Source organism: Neoarius graeffei, chromosome 10 (assembly GCF_027579695.1).
Source record: "Neoarius graeffei isolate fNeoGra1 chromosome 10, fNeoGra1.pri, whole genome shotgun sequence".
Classification (NCBI taxonomy): Eukaryota; Metazoa; Chordata; class Actinopteri; order Siluriformes; family Ariidae; genus Neoarius; species Neoarius graeffei.
The window spans coordinates 18,517,435-18,536,149 of record NC_083578.1 but is presented as its reverse complement, the minus strand read 5'-3'; the positions used below and the strand labels follow the sequence as shown (position 1 = coordinate 18,536,149).

The 18,715-nt window shown below is 42.6% G+C and overlaps 1 protein-coding gene across 1 annotated transcript; it reads left to right on the top strand.

Annotated features, from left to right (window-relative positions):
- Positions 1 to 48: 48 nt before the first annotated feature.
- On the top strand, positions 49 to 17,494 carry praf2 (PRA1 domain family, member 2). Its single transcript, XM_060931431.1, has 3 exons — positions 49 to 2,077; positions 11,581 to 11,798; positions 16,346 to 17,494. Exons 1-3 carry the CDS (start codon positions 1,899 to 1,901, stop codon positions 16,483 to 16,485), a joined length of 537 nt encoding a protein of 178 aa, XP_060787414.1. The 5' UTR covers positions 49 to 1,898; the 3' UTR covers positions 16,486 to 17,494.
- Positions 17,495 to 18,715: the final 1,221 nt, after the last annotated feature.

Below are 18,715 nucleotides of genomic sequence, written 5' to 3'. Positions count from 1 at the left end.
TCTTGTATTTATTTTTTGTACATGCATGATCTGGCCAAAAGTTTGACCATCACACCCGTATGTGGTTCTTCGGCAAACTGTTACCACAAAGTTGGAAGCACACAAATGTTTTGTGTAGCTTTACAACTTCCCTTCCCAACCCTAACCTGTTCCAGGATGACAGTGCACCTGTGCACAAAGCAAGCTCCATGAAGACATGGTTTGTCAAGGATGGTGTGGTAGAAGTATTCGAGTGTCCTGCACAGTGCCCTGACCTCAGCCTCACTGAGCATCTTTGGGATGAATTGGAACATTGACTGCCATCAGTGTCTGATCTGATCTCACAAATACTCCTATGGCTGAATGGACATAAATCCTCTCAGGCGGCACAGCAAAGAAGGTTTGAGCCCAGGGGCCGACGGGGGCCTTTCTCTTCATGTCTGCCTGGGTTTCCTCCAGGTGCTCTGATTTCCTCCTACAGTCCAAAGACATGCAGTTAAGCTAATTGGCTACTCTAAATTGTTCATAAGTGTGAATGGTTGGTTGTTTCCCAAGCGTTGGGAAAGCAAATGGAAAGGTTGTGGCAGGAAGGGCATCCAGTGTAAAACTATGCTCCATTTAATGACAATAGGGTTTGGATGAAATATGGTGTACAGCTTTAGGTTCAAGTGATTTTTGATGTTGATAAGATATGGCTTGGTGGAGGTATGCGCTCTACCACCTGCCCTTCTAGTCTTGAACATTGACTCAAGTGGCACAGTGGTGTAGTGGTTAGCACTGTCGCCCCACAGCAAGAAGGTTCTGGGTTCGAGCCCAGTGGCCCACAGGGGCCTTTCTGTGTGGCGTTTCCTCCAGGTGCTCCAGTTTCTCCCACAGTCCAAAGACATGTAGGTTAGGTTAATTGGTGGCTCTAAATTGACCGTAGGTGTGAAATGTGAGCGTGAATGGTTGTCTGTGTCAGCCCTGTGATGACCTGGCGACTTGTCCAGGGTGTACCCCGCCTCTCGCCCATGGTCAGCTGGGATAGGCTCCAGCTTGCCTGCGACCCTGTAGGACAGGATAAGTGACTACAGATAATGGATGGATAGAAGATATGGCTTGGTGGAGGTATGCACTCTACCACCTGCCCTTCGAGTCTTGAACGTTGACTCAAGCGGCACGGTGGTGTAGTGGTTTGCATTGTCGCCTCACAGCAAGAAGGTTCTGGGTTCGAGCCCAGTAGCCGACGGGGGCTTTTCTGTGTGGAGTTTCCTCCGGGTGCTCCGGTTTCCCCCACAGTCCAAAGACATGCAGGTTAGGTTAATTGGTGGCTCTAAATTGACCGTAGATGTGAAATGTGAGCGTGAATGGTTGTCTGTGTCAGCCCTGTGATGACCTGGCGACTTGTCCAGGGTGTACCCCGCCTCTCGCCCATGGTCAGCTGGGATAGGCTCCAGCTTGCCTGCAACCCTGTAGAACAGGATAAAGCGGCTAGAGGTAATGGATGGATGGAAGATATGGCTTGGTGGAGGTATGCACTCTACCACCTGCCAGCAAGAAGGTTCTGGGTTCGAGGAGCCAGAATTTGTGACTGCATGGGTTTCCTGGCAATAGTGCTGGACAAGGAAGAAGAAGAATGACCTAAATCATCATGGAAAGCCTTTCCAGAAGACTGGAGGTTGTTATAATAGAGAATGAAATGTTTAAAAAAAAAAGCATATGAGTATCCATAATCTTTTCCCTCATTCTATCATCTTCCTCTTTTGGGTTTAATGGCGGTTGGAACGCCAGTTTAAAGGTGCATTACCGCCACCTACCGGATTGGAGTGTGGAACAGAAGACATCTGTTGTTTCTCGGCTGACTGTGCTTGAAATCAGCGCATGCGCACAACCTGTTCGCGTTGGATTCTGGGCAACGTAGTTTCATAATAGTGTTGAAAATGGCGGACGTTCAGCCTCCGCCTTTCCGGAGCCTTGATGATTTTCTTTTCGGTTCGGCCCGATTCTCTGTGCCAGATGTCCGTAATTTAGAGAAATGGAACAACCGGATCATTAACAACTTGCTGTATTACCAGACCAACTATTTTGCCTCCATTTTGGCTTTTCTGCTGATGGTCGGGTAAGGAAACGGTCGTGACGTGTTCACTCATTTACCACCGCTGGGGTGTTTTACACACACACACACACACCTTCATTTAAACTAAGGGTTCAGACCAATAACAAGCTTTATGTTTGTACTAGTCATCCGTCAGAACAAGCCAATTCTCCAAGCTTCCTTTGTGAGGACTCCCTAAAGTGAATGACGCATGAAATGGAATGACGAATGACAGGTAGTAAATTTGAACAATAAATGGTCCCTTGTCATTCAGATTCTTACAAATGGAATAACGATTGAAATCTTTAGTTTTAGACCTCCCTAGGATAAGATAAGTGGGTGCTTGGTGGGATATCAGCTTTTACAAATGGAATGACAGGGTTTCTATATGTATTGACTTACTTTGAGCTAATGTTGTCAGTGATATCCCCTTTTACAAATGGAATGATAAGGTTTCTAGGTGGAATGACATACTCTGAGGCAATGTTATCAGTGATATCAAATTAACAAATGGAATGACATTGTTTCTAGGGTTAGGGTTAGGTTATAGGTGATATCACTGATAACATTGCCTCAAAGTATGTCATTCCACCTAAAAACACTGTCATTCCATTTGTAAAAGGGGATATCACTGATAACATTAGCTTCAAGTATGTCATTCCACCTGGAAACGCTGTCATTCCATTTGTAAAAGGTGATATCACTGATAACATTAGCTTCAAGTATGTCATTCCACCTAGAAACACTGTCATTCCATTTGTAAAAGGGGATATCACTAACATTAGCTTCAAGTATGTCATTCCACCTGGAAACGCTGTCATTCCATTTGTAAAAGGTGATATCACTGATAACATTAGCTTAAAGTATGTCATTCCACCTAAAAACGCTGTCATTCCATTTGTAAAAGGGGATATCACTGATAACATTAGCTTCAAGTATGTCATTCCACCTGGAAACACTGTCATTCCATTTGTAAAAGGTGATATCACTGATAACATAACCTAAAAGTATGTCATTCCACTTAGAAACAATGTCATTCCATTTCAAGAGCTGAAAGCATGTCATTCCACCTACATTTCAATCGTTATTCCATTTATAAGAATCTGAATGACAAGGGACCATTTATTGTTCAAATCACTAGCTGTCATTCGTCATTCCGTTTCATGCGTCATTCACTTTAGGGAGTTCCCCTTTTGTGACCTCTTTGTTTGTTTGTTTTTCAAAACAATAAACACATCATGAAGTGACCTAATTGTTCTTCATTTGGATTAAAACCTAGAATTATGACACATTAGGTAACGAGTACATCCATATAAAGGTCTATTCACAGATTTTAGAGCATAGCCTGAAAACAGTGTTTTGCTATTTATGGTATCCCTTTTCCCTCCATGACTGTGGTACCATCTATCATTTTTTTTTTTTTTTTTTTGGGGGGGGGATGCCATGCTATACCATACCATGAACTAGAGAGAAGATAGAGGAATGTACACTACCGTTCAAAAGTTTGGGGTCACCCAGACAATTTTGTGTTTTCCATGAAAAGTCACACTTTTATTTACCACCATAAGTTGTAAAATGAATAGAAAATATAGTCAAGACATTTTTCTGGCCATTTTGAGCATTTAATCGACCCCACAAATGTGATGCTCCGGAAACTCATCTCATATCTCATTATCTGTAGCTGCTTTATCCTGTTCTACAGGGTCGCAGGCAAGCTGGAGCCTATCCCAGCTGACTACGGGTGAAAGGCGGGGTACACCCTGGACAAGTCGCCAGGTCATCACAGGGCTGACACAGAGACACAGACAACCATTCACATTCACACCTATGGTCAATTTAGGCCCTGTCCACACGGCAACGGATTCAGGTGAATCCGATAAAATTGTTTATCGTTTCGGCCTGGCGTCCACACGGCACCGGCGTTTTGGGTGCCCCACAACGCAATCTTTTGAGAACAGGTTCCAGAGTGGAAAGATCTGGCAACGGCGCCGTTGCGAAGTCGTCTGGATGAGTAGAACAGATTTGTTTACGATGACGTCACAACCACATGACTGTCAGTGCTTCACGCCGGGTAGAAGTGTAACGAACTCGATGCGAGTTGTCAACAAATCCTATAACTTGGTTCATGAAACGCGCTTACAAAATATTTTCACTGTGAATATTTATTGTGTAATGGTGCAAAGTGAGAGAGAGAAAATAGCCCTCAGGGCAGAGTCAATCCCACCAGCAAAAATAGGGAAAAAAAGGAGCGATCTCACCTCTTCAGATGTTGGTTTAAGTCCTACAATACATTCCTCAAAAAGGGTGTAGAAGAACAAATTAATCCATCAACGTGTAGCATTCAATTTATTCCGGACCATTAAAGACGCCGCCTTCCGCGTAGAATCATACGTCATCCTCGCCGCCATATTGGATGGGTCAAAGCGGAGAATAAAGATGCCTCATTCATGTGCTGCGTTTAACTGTACCAACAGGTTTACCGTCCAAACGAGATCACATGGGATTACCTTTCACAGGTGAGACTGGAAAAATACTTTTCATTGTATTTGGTCATTATTATAATGTAATTTTACGAACAGATTTTTCTGACTTTGTGGCTAATATGAAGTCTCGCGCATAATAGTTTATGCGCATGCGTCCTTACTACTTCTATTGTTCTGGTGTCTCCAAAGGGACCGTCTTACAGCACCCCTAGAGGTGTGGCATGTGTATTGTATCGTTTTCAGCAAGCATTGCGTTGCCATATGTACCTGATATTTTACTGATCCGTTGCCCATGTGGACGCGATATATTTTTTTTAATAACCTCTCGTTGCCGTTGTCGTGTGGATGTAGCCTTAGAGTCACCAGTTAACCTAACCTGCATGTCTTTGGACTGTGGGGGAAACCGGAGCACCCGGAGGAAACCCACGCGGACATGGGGAGAACATGCAAACTCCACACAGAAAGGCCGTCACCAGCGATGGGGCTCGAACCCGGACCTTCTTGCTGTGAGGCGACAGCGCTAACCACTACACCACCGTGCCGCCCCGCTCCAGAAACTCAATCTGCTCAAAGGAAGGTCAGTTTTATAGCTTCTCTAAAGAGCTCAACTGTTTTCAGCTGTGCTAACATGATTGTACAAGGGTTTTCTAATCATCCATTAGCCTTCTGAGGCAATGAGCAAACACATTGTACCATTAGAACACTGGAGTGAGAGTTGCTGGAAATGGGCCTCTATACACCTATGGAGATATTGCACCAAAAACCAGACATTTGCAGCTAGAATAGTCATTTACCACATTAGCAATGTATTTCTGATTAGTTTAAAGTGATCTTCATTGAAAAGAACAGTGCTTTTCTTTCAAAAATAAGGAAATTTCAAAGTGACCCCAAACTTTTGAACGGTAGTGTAAGAATCCAGAAATAAATCACTGTTTTGCTAACACTGTTTTTCAGGATATGCCCACCATCTAGCGGGCGGCACTGTCACCTCACAATAGGTTCTGGGTTGGAATCTCATGGCCGACAGGGGCCCTTCTGTGTGACGTTTGCATGTTCTCCCCGTGTCTGTATCAGTGCTCCAGTTTCCTCCTACAGTTCAGGAATGCAGATTAGAACAACAACAACTTTATTCATTACTCTCTGCATTTAACCCATCTGAAGCAGTGAACACACACGCAGAGCAGTGGGCAGCCATGCCTGGGGAGCGGTTGGGAGTTTGGTACCTCAGCCCAAGGCCGTCCTAATGTTGACCTAACCGCATGTCTTTGAACTGTGGAGGAAACCCATCCAGACACTTGCAAACCCCACACAGAAAGGCCCCCAGAAGAAGAAATCTTTGTCACATGCACACTTCAAGCACAGTGAAATTCATCCTCTGAATTTAACCCATCTGAAGCAGTGAACACGCGCGCACACACTCAGAGCAGTGGACAGCCACAGGTTAGGTACCTCGCTCATGGTAACCTAACTGCATGTCTTTGGACTGTGAGGGAAACCCACGCAGACATGGGGAGAACATGCAAACTCCACACAGAAAGGCCCTCGCTGGGCTCGAACCCAGAACCTTCTTGCTGTGAGGCGACTGTGCTAACCACTTACACCACCGTGCCGGCTCGTAATTGGGTAAAATACCCAGCTACTACAGCGTTCCCCCTGGGTTCTGGAAAATATTCTCCACTTTTTTCCCTTGAAAAATCAAGTCAAAGAAGTTTTCTTCACTTAATCTGTATTTTTTTTTTTTCTTAGTTACCGACATAAAGTGGACTTAAGACAGGTTTATACCAACCAAACTGGCACAATTCAAATATTTGTACAGATACAGGCCTCTCCGTTACATATTTGCTCCTTTCACGTATCCCACAGTTCACAATCCACAATTCCAGTGGCCAGGCCCAGGCTGCTGATAATGGTACAAAAACCAATATTGGGCTAGCTATATAACCGGTTTCATTGTTCAAATATCGGATGTTCAAATATTATTACAGGCTTACATGGGCTCACAGATTTTTTTCAAGATTGATACTGCTTGAAATGATTGACAAATTGTAAATGTACACTGTTAATGTTGTTGGCCAGAGTTATAGTGCTCAGTAGTTGGAACATGTATTTTGTATAAGCAATGCAGAAAGTGAAAGGGCTTTATGGGCGATATTATAAGGATGACCGATTAAAAGCTTCTGTGCTGACGAAAAATACCATGGAACCAGTAACTAGTAGGGGTGGGCAAAAATATCGATACGGCGATATATCGCGATACTTTGTCTTCCGATTCAATATCGATACTCAAAATTTGAATATCGATATTTTTTCAAATAATAAATCATGTTTCAGACGGGTTGTAAATCCAGTGCGACCTCCGCTCCGCAAGGTGTTGCTGTGCCGCTACCTCACTGCAAGGCACTCTTCGTCTTCTCTTTTTTTCCCGGTGGTTGCAGTGAGGAAAAAAAACAAGCAAGCATGGCTGTTAATGTAAACCTAGAGACGCCGCCGAACTTTAAGGCAGATGTTTGGAGGCACTTTGGATTCCAAAGGAAAGGAGAAAAAAAAACAGTGAGCTGGACAAAGAGTACGCACTTTGCAAAACCTGTTTCGCTCCAATTAGATATTCAGGTAACACAACAAACTTGCGAACTTACTTAGCACTACACCACCCCGACATATTAGCTCAGCCGGAGCCACCGAAACCCGACCCGAAGCAAACTACACTGGACAGCGCCAAAGTCCTCCCGTCTACTTCAGTGATGTGTGACTTACTGTAACTGTGAACTTAGGTGGGGTTTACATTAGACCGTATCAGCGGATCATCAGATTAATGTTTTTAAAAACGATTAGCGTGCACACAGCAACGCCAATACACGATTCGCGTGCACACAGCAACGCCAATACACGGATACGCTAATCACATGACTAATTCGGCACGCAAGTTGAGAAATGTGTCAGTGCGGCTCATCGCTTCCTCCTCAGCGGCTGCGCTCCAAATCACTCCGCCCTGAACAGCGAGTGCCCTCTGGAGGGTGCGCACTCCGGCCCTGCGCAGCTCACAGAGTGCGCGAGTGAAGTGCACGAGCAGTGATTCGGGACTGAGCCGCTGTGCGCAAGTCACTTACCACTTGCAAGTGGAAGGATGGCAAGCCTAAAGACCATCATAACTACACAATGGGCAGTATTTGCATCAGTATTTGCAGTATTTTCATACTTTTATACTCTTTAATGAAAGGTGATACAAGGCGGAAGTCCGCGCCGTTTTTCAGCAGTCGCGTCACATGACCAACGCCAGCGAATCAGGAAGGTGGATGTCACAGTGACGTTGTCCAGTGACGACGCCAGCTAGAGCTCAGCACAGCGTATCCGTGTATTCTCAATGTTTACACAGCACCGGATCAGACACGATCTGGATTGAATACGTCGGCCCTGGCGGATTCCCGTTTCCCGGCGTTTCCAGGCGTTTTAATGTAAACGGACAGTGCATCCGCGAAGAAAACGAGACAGATACGGTCTAATGTAAACTTGGCCTTAATTTTGTCATTTAAGGCCAAAGGCAAGAAGCTGCACTTTATTTTGCATTTTCATTTTTAGTGTGTGTGAGACACTGCATTTTATTTTGAGTATTTACTCTAAGTTCAGAAGAAACATGATTCACTGAGGTTTCAATTCAGTTTCAGTGTGTGGACACTGACCCACACTGCACTTTGTTTCATAATTGTGCTCAGGGAGACTAAGGGTGTATTCAGACCAGGACAGTTCGATAGTTCACTTGCTTTGGTCCGAACCAAATGTTTTTTTTAAATTTTTTCATTTTGGTGCGGTTCGCTTTCACACTGTACATTTTAGTAAGCGGACCAGAATCTGTCAACAAAGCCACGCGCCCTGAGGTCGTTCAGCTATTGGTCAGAGACGACACGCGCACAAAGCGTTAAGTTCAAAAGTAGTCATGGAGGCTTTCCGTGCTGTTATTCTTTTTAATGTCATCAAGGCTATATGTTTTTTCCAGTTTTTACTGTTTTCACAATTGTGCGATTACTATGCTGTTGTACAAGTAATTTATCAACGACGACGACAAAGGGCAAGGCGGCTACGGAGGATAGCGCTGATGAGCGCACATCATGTTGTGACAGTTCTGGCTCTTCACGCAATAGATGAATTTCTTTTTTGCGTCGCTAGTACCGCCACTTTTTGAAAGAATGTCCCTGATTTTAATGTAGGTCTGACGGAGTTTCTTCACTTTTAGCCGACATTGTTCTGGGGAGCGCGTGAACCCCTTCTCCTTCATTTTCTCACTGAATACAGCAAACACGTCGGCATTTTTGTGTGTTCTCTCCAAAAGCTCAGATATGTGGACATCTGCCCATATATCCACAAGGGTACGCGTTTCTTCCTCGGCCCACGTTTGCCCCCTACTCATTTTTTGTACTCGCCTACCACTGGTGACTGAACGACCCTTGACAACCGAAACAGTGTTTGCACTTTGCGGTGGAGTGTCAAGACTGTTTCCCATAATGCTCGACAAACAATGGAAGCTCCCGAGGTACAAAAAAGCAAAACTGTCGGATTAGGTCCAGTCTGTTTTCACACCTCCAAAAGGTCCGCACCAGGGTTCCTTTGGTCCGGACCGAGTCCGACCTTGCAGCTTGGTCTCGGTCCGCTTGTTTGGTCCGGGCCAGAGTTCGGTGGTTTGTATTCAGACCAACCCAAAAGGTCCGGACCAAGGGAAATTTGGTTCGTTTGGTCCGGACCAAACGACGTAGGTGTGAATACACCCTAAGATGCCCACTGCACTTTTCAATGTGTTTCAGACAGTGTGTTGTTCCTGCAAATATGTTGTAACTTGCGCTTGTATAGTTACAATAAAATGGCATGGATAATTTGAATTACATTGTTTTGACTCAGTTTGTCCCATGAATTATCACTATCATCTGATGTACATACAACTCGGATTTTAAGATGCATAATGCAGTTTACATTTTTCAGTGAACTGTGTAGAATATTGCAATATATCGCAAAATTTTGATATCGCAATATCGTATCATATCGTGACCCAAGTATCGTGATGCGTATCGTATCTTGAGGTCCTTGGCAATACCCACCCCTAGTAACTAGACATATAAAAGCAATCTAATAACATCACATTTCAACTTGCATCCGATATTTGAACATCGAAACTGATTATATAGCGAGCCCGATGTATCTGTTTGTTTGTTTGTTTGTACCTGGGCTTGGCCACTGGAAGTTCCCAACTGCGCAGTGGATTGTGGGATATGTGAAAGGGGCAACTCCAGCCTCTAATAAGAGAGACTTGATTTTGGGCGCCCTGTGCACATTCAAGTTAAAATAAACCTCTTTAGTTTGAGCTTATTTAAGGTTATTTTAGCATGCAATTATTCAAAAATTGCCTATGGGCAATTTAGAGTAGCTAGTTGACCTACTCCGCCTGTCTTTGGACTGTATGGAGGAAACCCACGCAATCACGAGGAGAACATTCAAGCTCCACATAGAAAGTCTCCAGTTGACCACAAGATTCAAACCCAGAAGCTTCTTGCTATGAAGCAACAGTGCTAACCACTGCACCACCCAGTCGCTATATCACAATATCATTTACAAAATAAATTTTCTCTCATTCCCCCCCCCCATTTCTTCCCATAATCTTCAGGAAATAATCCCACTTCCTGTTCAGCGTTCTGAATATATCATAGGTGTGTTCAGGTAACAGGGTTGGTTGAATGTTGTGGGACATTAAAATGTACATTGGATCACTCAGAAAAAGAATGTTTCATGCAGGAGATAATGAGTTTAAAAAAAATCACACATTAATACAAAATAAGATTTTTCAAGTGCTTGAATGATTTATATTTCAAGGTAATTTTGTACTTGGACTGGACTGGAACAGTCAAAAATGCTGTATGGTGTTTATTTGTTTTTTTTAAATCCCCCGCTGGCCGAAAGGCCTGAAGAGGGATTATGTCGTGGCGATGTCTGTCCATCCGTCCCGGGAAGGGCGCTCACCTTCTGAAATCAACTCCTCTCACAATTTTTGGAGGAATTTCGCAAAACTTGGCAGGATTCTTTGTTTCAGGATGCATATTGTAATTTCGTTAAATTCGGTCTTATTTTACCAGAGTTACAGCCCTTGATTAACACAATTATAATTTGACAATTTCATGAGCGTGCGTTTTCCTTCTGAAATCAACTCCTCTCACAATCTTTGGAGGAATTTCACCAAACTTGGCAAAAGGCCTTGTTATATGACGGTAATACGTATATTGCGATTTAATTTAGTTTGTGAAAATTTTACCAGAGTTTTGACCCTTGATTAAATAACTTGCACTTTGACAATTTCATGAGGGTGTACGTTCTTCTGAAATCAACTCCTCTCAGAATTTGTGGAGGAATTTCACCAAACTTGGCAAAAGGCTTTGTTATATGACAGTTATACACATTGACATTTCGTTTAATTTGGGCAGATTTTACCAGAGTTATGCCCTTGATTATTAACAAACTTGTACTTTGGCAATTTCATCAAGGTGTGCTTGCTTTCTGAAATCAACTTCCCTCACAATTTTTATCCCCCGCTGGCAAAAAGGCCCGAAGGGGGATTATGTCGTGGCTATGTCTGTCCGTCCGTCCATCCCAGGAAGGGTACTCACTTTCTGAAATCAGCTCCTCTCACAATTTTTGGAGGAATTTCACAAAACCTGGCAGGATTCTTTGTTATATGTCGATAATACGCATATTGCAATTTCATTAAATTCAGTTGCATTTTACCAGAGTTATGGCCTAGTTGCCAGCGGGGGATATTGCGCTCTCGGAGCACTCTTGGGTTTTGTTTTGTTTTTTTAAATCTGAAACATGCATATATGTTTTTCTAAAGGACAAAATGTTAACGTCTTTTAACTTTGCACACACATTTATCAAAACAAATGGCACTCCAATTGTGGAATCGCCCTAAAGCACGTCTAGGTGTATCTTCGGCCATGCTTTCTGCTTTGTTCCTGCCTGGTTCCCTTGCTGTCCTATCACTCAGGATTACTTTTTCCTCACTATGCTCAGGTATTTCCGGCCCTTTCAGCTCTTCCTTGGAGCAGCTGTGGTGATCTCAGTATTTCTGGGCTTCGTCTGGGCCGCAGAGAACAAGGCTATGGTGAGACGCTTCCGAAGGAACCATCCTTCTCTCTGTCTGATTGCCATCTTAGGCTCCAGCTACTTTCTGCTGTCCATCCTGGGAGGAGTGGCTATCTTTCTCTTTGGCATCACCTTCCCCATTTTAAGTTAGTATCTCAGTGTTTTTGTAAGTATTTAGTGCTGTGATGTGTTGCTGCTGCTGAGGTTTTAAACCAAGGGTTCTCAAAATCTTTGTAACCAAGGAACCTTTGAGTTAAAAATTTTTTATAGTATGTACCATCATGTTTTTGTACTGGAGCCATCAGAGCATTTTTGTCGAGAATGTTCCACCTACAAGGTATATAGTGGTAAAATTTTAATTCTGTATCACATTAAGAACACTTTACATTTGTAGATATGCTGCAATTTTTAACACGTTAACGTCATTTAAAATAAATTGAATCACGGGTGATCACTCTTTGCCTTTGTCATGGATCACTGGAGGGCTTCCATTATGAGAAAACATGGCCTTAAAACCAGCGCATTGTTCAAGATGTATGTTGAGCAGTAATCTGCTAAATACAACCCTGTTCAAAAACAACTTGGGCCTCCTGTGTAAAATATAAATAAAAACAATGTGTTTCTTTGCAAATCATGGAAACCCTATATTTAATTGAAAATAGTACAGACAACATATCAGATATTGAAACTGAGAAATGTTATTGTTGCTGAGGGAAAATATATGCTCATTTTGAATTTGTCAGCAATGCGTTTCAGAAAAGTTAGGGCAGGGGCATGTTTACCACTGTGTTGCATCACTTTTTTTCTTTTACCAACACTCTGTAACCATTTGGGAACTGAGGAGACTAGGGCTGGGTTCAAAAGATCGATCCACGATCCGATATCGATTCACGTTCAAAAAAATACGAGATCGATTCAAAAATGTGTGGATCGATCTCTTCCAGGTGGCTATAGGCACTATTTTCTTGACCGCGCAAGGACCGCTATAAAAAGCGGGTGCCGGCAAACGAAACCGAAACTTAAGAACGCAAGATGGAAGCTGCACAGCTAAAATCACCGCCTGGCCTGAAGGCTGATGTATGGCATTACTTTGGATTCAAACGTTATGAGGACAGAGACGAAGTCGACAGAACAAAAGCAGTGTGCAAACTGTGCCACATAGAGGTAAAATATAGTGGCAATACAACCAATCTCCGCAACCACTTATCCAGGCACCACGCCGACACAGTTTCAGCTAAACCTGCGGCGAATCAAACTGCACTGGAGAAGGCATTTGGTGTTAAATTACATGCACAAACACATATGGGGCTGTTCCTGTCAATAGGGACAGTTTTTACTTTAAAGTGACAATCCAGCAATATCTAAGTAAATCGATTATAGAATCGGATCGTGACCTTATGAATCGGAATCGAATCGATCCAGGAAATCTGGATCGATTCCTAGCCCTAGAGGAGACCAACTGCAGTAGTTTTAAAAGTGAAATGTTGTTCCATTCTTGCCTGATATACAATCTCAGCTGCTCAAGAGTTCAGGGTCTCCTTTGTGATATTTTTCATTTCATAATGTGCCAAAGGTTTTCTATGGGTGACAAGTCTGGACTGCTGGCAGGCCAGTTTAGCACCCGGACTTTTTTACTACAGAGCCATGTAGTTGTAACGCGTGCAGAATGTGGTTTGGCGTTGTCTTGCTGAAACAAGGAAGGCCTTCCCTGAAAAAGATTTTGTCTGGATGGCAGCATATTGCTCTGAAATGTGTATATCTATCTATATCTATATATCTTTTATATATTTTTCAGCATTAATGATGCCTTCCCAGATGTACAAGCTACCCAAGTCATGTGCACTAATGCGCACTCGTACTGTCACAGATGCTGGCTTTTGAACTGTGCGTTGATGATTAACCGGATGGTCCCTCTCCTCTTTAGCCCGGAGGACACGGTGTCCATTATTTCCAAAAATAATTTCAAATTTCAATTAGTCAGCCACAGGACAGTTTTCCTCTTTGCCTCAGTCCATCATAACTGAGCTCAGGCCCAGAGAAGGTGGCGGTGTTTCTGGATATTGTTTATAGGTAGTGTTAACTTGCTTTTATGGATGCAGTAATGAACTGTTTTCACAGATGATGGTTTTCTGAAGTGTTCCTGATCCCATACAGTGATTTTCCATGACAGACACGTGTCTGCTTTTAATGCAGTGCCACCTGAGGGCCTGAAGATCACACGCAGCCAATGTCAGTTTTCAGCCTTGTCTCTTGCATACAGAGATTTCTCTAGATTCTCTGAATCTTTTAATGATATTATGTACCATAGATGAAGTGATCCCCAAATTCTTTACAATTTTACATTAAGTAACCAGTAAGTGGTTAGCATGGTCGCCTCACAGCAAGAAGGTTCTTGGTTCGTGGCCGGCAGGGGCCTTTCTGTGTGGAGTTTGCATGTTCTCCCCATGTCTGCGTGGGTTTCCTCCGAGTGCTCCGGTTTCCCCCACAGTTTAAAGACATGCGGTTAGGTTAATATGGGACGGCCTTGGGCTGAGGTGCCCTTGAGCGAGGCACCGAACTCCCAACTGCTCCCCGGGCGCTGTTAGCATGGCTGCCCGTTGCTCTGGGTATGTGTGTGTGCTCATTGCTCACGTGTACGTGCGTGTGTGTGTGTTTGTGTGTGTGTGTTCACTGCTTCAGATGGGTTAAATGCAGAGAGGAAATTTCACAAGTGTGTGATGAATAAAGTTGTGCTTTCTTTCTTTTCTTTATTGAGGAATGTTATTCTTAAGTTGTTGCACTATTTGCCCACGCAATCTTTCACAGAGTGATGAACGCCTCCCCATCTTTACTTCTGAGAGACTCAGCCTCTCTGGGATGCTCTGTTTATAGAGGATTTCGACGTGACGTCACGGGTGACGTGACGCCACGGTGTCCGCCATTTTGAAGGTCAAGCTAGCTAATGTCAACAACAGTAGCTAGTATGTTACTGTAGCAATGTTTACGTTCAGTCATTTGGATGACTGTTAAAACCTTTCAGCCTCAAGTTTTTCCTTTACTGTATTTACTAGTTTACTGAGCTAGCGCACTAGCTCCCAGCCTGCCTGAGCTAGCGCGCTCGCTCCCAGCCTGCCCGAGCGCGCTAGCTCAGTAAGCTAGTAAATACAGTAAAGGAAAAACTTGAGACTGAAAGGTTTTAACAGTCATCCAAATGACTGAACGTAAACATTGCTACAGTAACATACCAGCTATGATGTTGTTGACATTAGCTAGTGCTAACAGCTAGCTGCTAGTACACTGCTACAACACAGACACCGACCCTAATAATACAGTTCTTGGTCATTGCCTGGTAACAGCAAATTTATAACGGGCCATGTCTCAACAGACTAAGAAGTTATTTCAATGACATTTAATAACATTTTGTTTATCCTGAGGACCGAAAGTAAATGAAAATGTGAACAAACCTTAGCTGTAATAAGATGGCGACCACCGGCTCCAGGGACGACCCGCTGATGTAGGCATGTTACCCAGCCTGGTTTTTAACGACATATGTATACAGATCATGTGGGCCGAAGTCAGGTAAAGACGAGGGCTTGGTGTACTTCCGTACGTCAGTGAACAATCCTGGTGGAAGCAGGTAAGCGTCGTTCTCTAAGCCTGCTAACCTCAATTTTTGCAAATACCTCTCCCTCTGCTCGCCCTGTAAATGCCCTACGTCGCTGGATAGTGAAGGTGTTTTCTTCATCTCGCTCCTTTTTCTTTTTTTTTTTCCCTGGTATTTCCCACACGCCTGACTGCAGGTCAGGAAGATCTGCAGCGCTGCAAAGCCAGAAAAAGATAGCCTGGTAATGTGTACGGATCACGTACACCAGCATCATTGATTTTCTGGTGATATCGCTTCTTACTCGCGTCATCTAGGCCGGATAAAATACTCGACAATGAGACTTTGTCATGATCAACAGTGTATCGCTACCGGTAGTCGCCATATTTGTGACCGTCAAAATGGCGCCGGCTACTTGTTGACATGGCAACGGTCACATGGGTTGAAAACCTCTATACCCAGTCATGTTACTGACCTGTTTCCAATTAACCAAATTAGTTTTTTTTTTTTTTTAAACATTACACAACTTTTCCAGTCTATTGTTGCCTCATCCCAACTTTTTTTGAAACATTAAATTCAAAATGAGCATGTTTTTACATTACAGGCATTGAGCAGATGCTCTTATCCAGAGCGGCGTACAATATACCCAGAGCAGCCTGGGGAGTAGTTGGAGGTTAGGTGTCTTGCTCAAAGGCACTTCAGCCATTCCTGCTGGTCCAAGGAATCAAACCGGTGACCTTTTGGTCCCAAAGCTGCTTCTCTAACCATTAGGCCATGGCTTCCCCTTTTTTCAAAAAACAATAAAATTTTCTCAGTTTCAACATCTGATATGTTGTCTTTGTACTATTTTCAATGAAATATAGGGTTTCCATGACTTGCAAATCATCGCATTCTGTCGTTATTTATAATCTACACAGCGTACCAACTTTTCATTGGAAACGGGATTGTATTAGAAATGATTAAATACTAGAAACTTCCAGAATTCTTTTCACTCTTATTCAGTATTGCTCTGCTGATAATGTCAACCACCAATATCCAATCAATCAAGACAATGAGGTATCTCTACTTTCCTGTTAATAATGCCAGTGTTTTGCATTACTCTTTTTCGTTCAGTGATTCTGGTCCACGCATCAGTAAGGCTACGGAGCTTAAAGAATAAAGTGGAGAACAAGCTGGAGAGCATTGGGCTGAAGAGAACTCCTATGGGTCTGCTACTGGAGGCACTCGGCCAAGAGCAAGAGGCCGGCTCATAGTGTTCGATCCTGTCCCAATGCAACCTTCCCTTAAGTCCTTGACACTATAAGCAGTATGGTTTTAATATTGTGCCATTGTTTCTATACACGAACACGAAGGACTCGGGGAAGAAGAATAGGAATATGTACAGTTGAGTGCAAAAGTTTGCATCCCCTATGCTGTTTAACCGGAGGGGAACAAGGCAAAGTCAGCAGAAACAGTTTAACCATAAGGTGGGAACTGTTAAACTTTTGAACGAGTATAATTTTCTTTTTTTTTTTTCTACTGTTTATGTCTCAACATGCACTCTTCGACTATTTTTGTTACTTGTGACAATGAAGGCGCATCTGTGAAATGAAAACACTCCGTATTAGCTTAAATTTCAGCATTTCTCATTTTAACTAAGGGTATGCAAACTTTTTCCACTCAACTTTGTTTTAATTGAAGTATAATTGAATGAACGTCTACAGTGTACCTGATTTTAACACCTTAGGTTTATTGTATTGAAAATGGACATTTCAAATGTGTCTTTAGCCATGCATTGAATCTGCCAATTTTTGCTTTTGAATGATTTCTGTTCTTGTTGCACATACACGCATCAGTGCATTACCTTTCTAAATTTATACCAACATTCCCCAAGTAATGAGGGCCTTGTTGATTTCCTCACATCGTTGATGGTGACCAATGCATCACACATTCTTATATTTAGAACATATTGTTTTGCTAATCATGCATAGACACTTCAATTATTTATAAGCTATTTGATTAATTAAGGTATATTAAAGTGTGAACAAAAATGGTGTATGGAGATTCCCACAAATGACTGACTCATTATTGGGATTAAACACTACGAATGTTTATAATTTGATCCTTTTGAGTTCTGTAGTTGTTCACAAATTGACAAGTATTATGAGGCTGTATTTGCACCGGCTATTTGAAGTTTATCTCATTTTGCCAAAGTGTTATTGAATGTCGCATTTTTCTTTCTTTGTTTTGTCAATAAAACTGATGATTTTCTAACAATTGCAATCGGTTTAATGTGCTTCCTTGTTATTTGTTAATTTACCTTCAGGAAAGGGTTTCGTGAACACTGTTTGTTTATCATGGAAACATTGAGTGAGAGGCGGAAATAAACCTTGGATGTGATGCCAGTCCATTATAGGGCACCATGTACACATTCACATCAAGGAACAGTGTCTAGTTAAGCCACCTACATGCATGTTTATGGAAGGAGGGAGGAAACTAGAGATCCTGGAGGATACCCATACAGATAGTAATTTGTGCTGAACCGTGGACCCTGAAGTGCTGAGGTGGCAATGCTACCTGATATACAGACTATAGTCAAAAGTTTGTGGACACCTGAACTTAACTCTCATGTGCTTTTTTTTTTTCTTTTGAACATCCAATTCCAGATTTAGTCTCCTTTCACCATTATAATGACCTCCATTCTTCTGGGAAGACTTTTCACTAGATTTTGGAGCATGGCTGTGAGAATTTGTGCTCATTTAACCTCAAGAACATTAGTGATGTCAGCCATTGATGTTGGGTGAGGAGGTCTGGGGTGCAGTCGGTGTTCCAGTGCCCTGAACACCCAAAGGTGTTCAGGGCTCTGTCACGGGCACTGGAGGTCTTCCACTTTAAACTTGGTAAACCATGTCTTCATGGACCTTACTTTGTGCACAGGGGCATTGTTTTGGTAGTTTTGAGTCTCTTAGTTCCAGTAAAAGTAAATCTCAATTCTGCAACATAGAACTACAGTTGTGTTCAAAATAATAGCAGTATGTTTAAAAACGTGAGTAAAGCTCAGAATCCTTATAATAGTTTTTATTTCCATGCATTGGGAACAATGCACATTATATTCTACATCAAAACATGAAGAAAAATGTATGAATATTTTAATTACAGAAAATGAAGAAAAATGAACATTGGGCTGTTCGAAAAAATAGCAGTGTCTGCATTTTTCATTACAAACGCCAAATATTTACTGTATAAACTGAAAAAATCTTAAGGATTTAGTATTCCTGTGAATCATTAAACTAATATTTAGTTGTATAACCACGGTTTCTGAGAACTTCTGGCACCTGTGAACAGGTATTCCAGCCCAGGATGATTTGACAACATTCCACAATTCCTCTGCATTTCTTGGTTTTGCCTCAGAAACAGCATTTTTGATGTCACCCCACAAGTTTTCTATCGGATTAAGGTCCGGGGATTGGGCTGGCCACTCCATAACTTTCATTTTGTTGGTCT

Bases quoted from the DNA above. Each gene is read 5' to 3' on its own strand.
- praf2 (XM_060931431.1), top strand. From the start codon at position 1,899: ATGGCGGACGTTCAGCCTCCGCCTTTCCGGAGCCTTGATGATTTTCTT. The intron at 2,078-11,580 runs GTAAGGAAACGG...CACTATGCTCAG, and splicing joins GCTTTTCTGCTGATGGTCGG to GTATTTCCGGCCCTTTCAGC. The intron at 11,799-16,345 runs GTTAGTATCTCA...TTTTTCGTTCAG, and splicing joins CATCACCTTCCCCATTTTAA to TGATTCTGGTCCACGCATCA.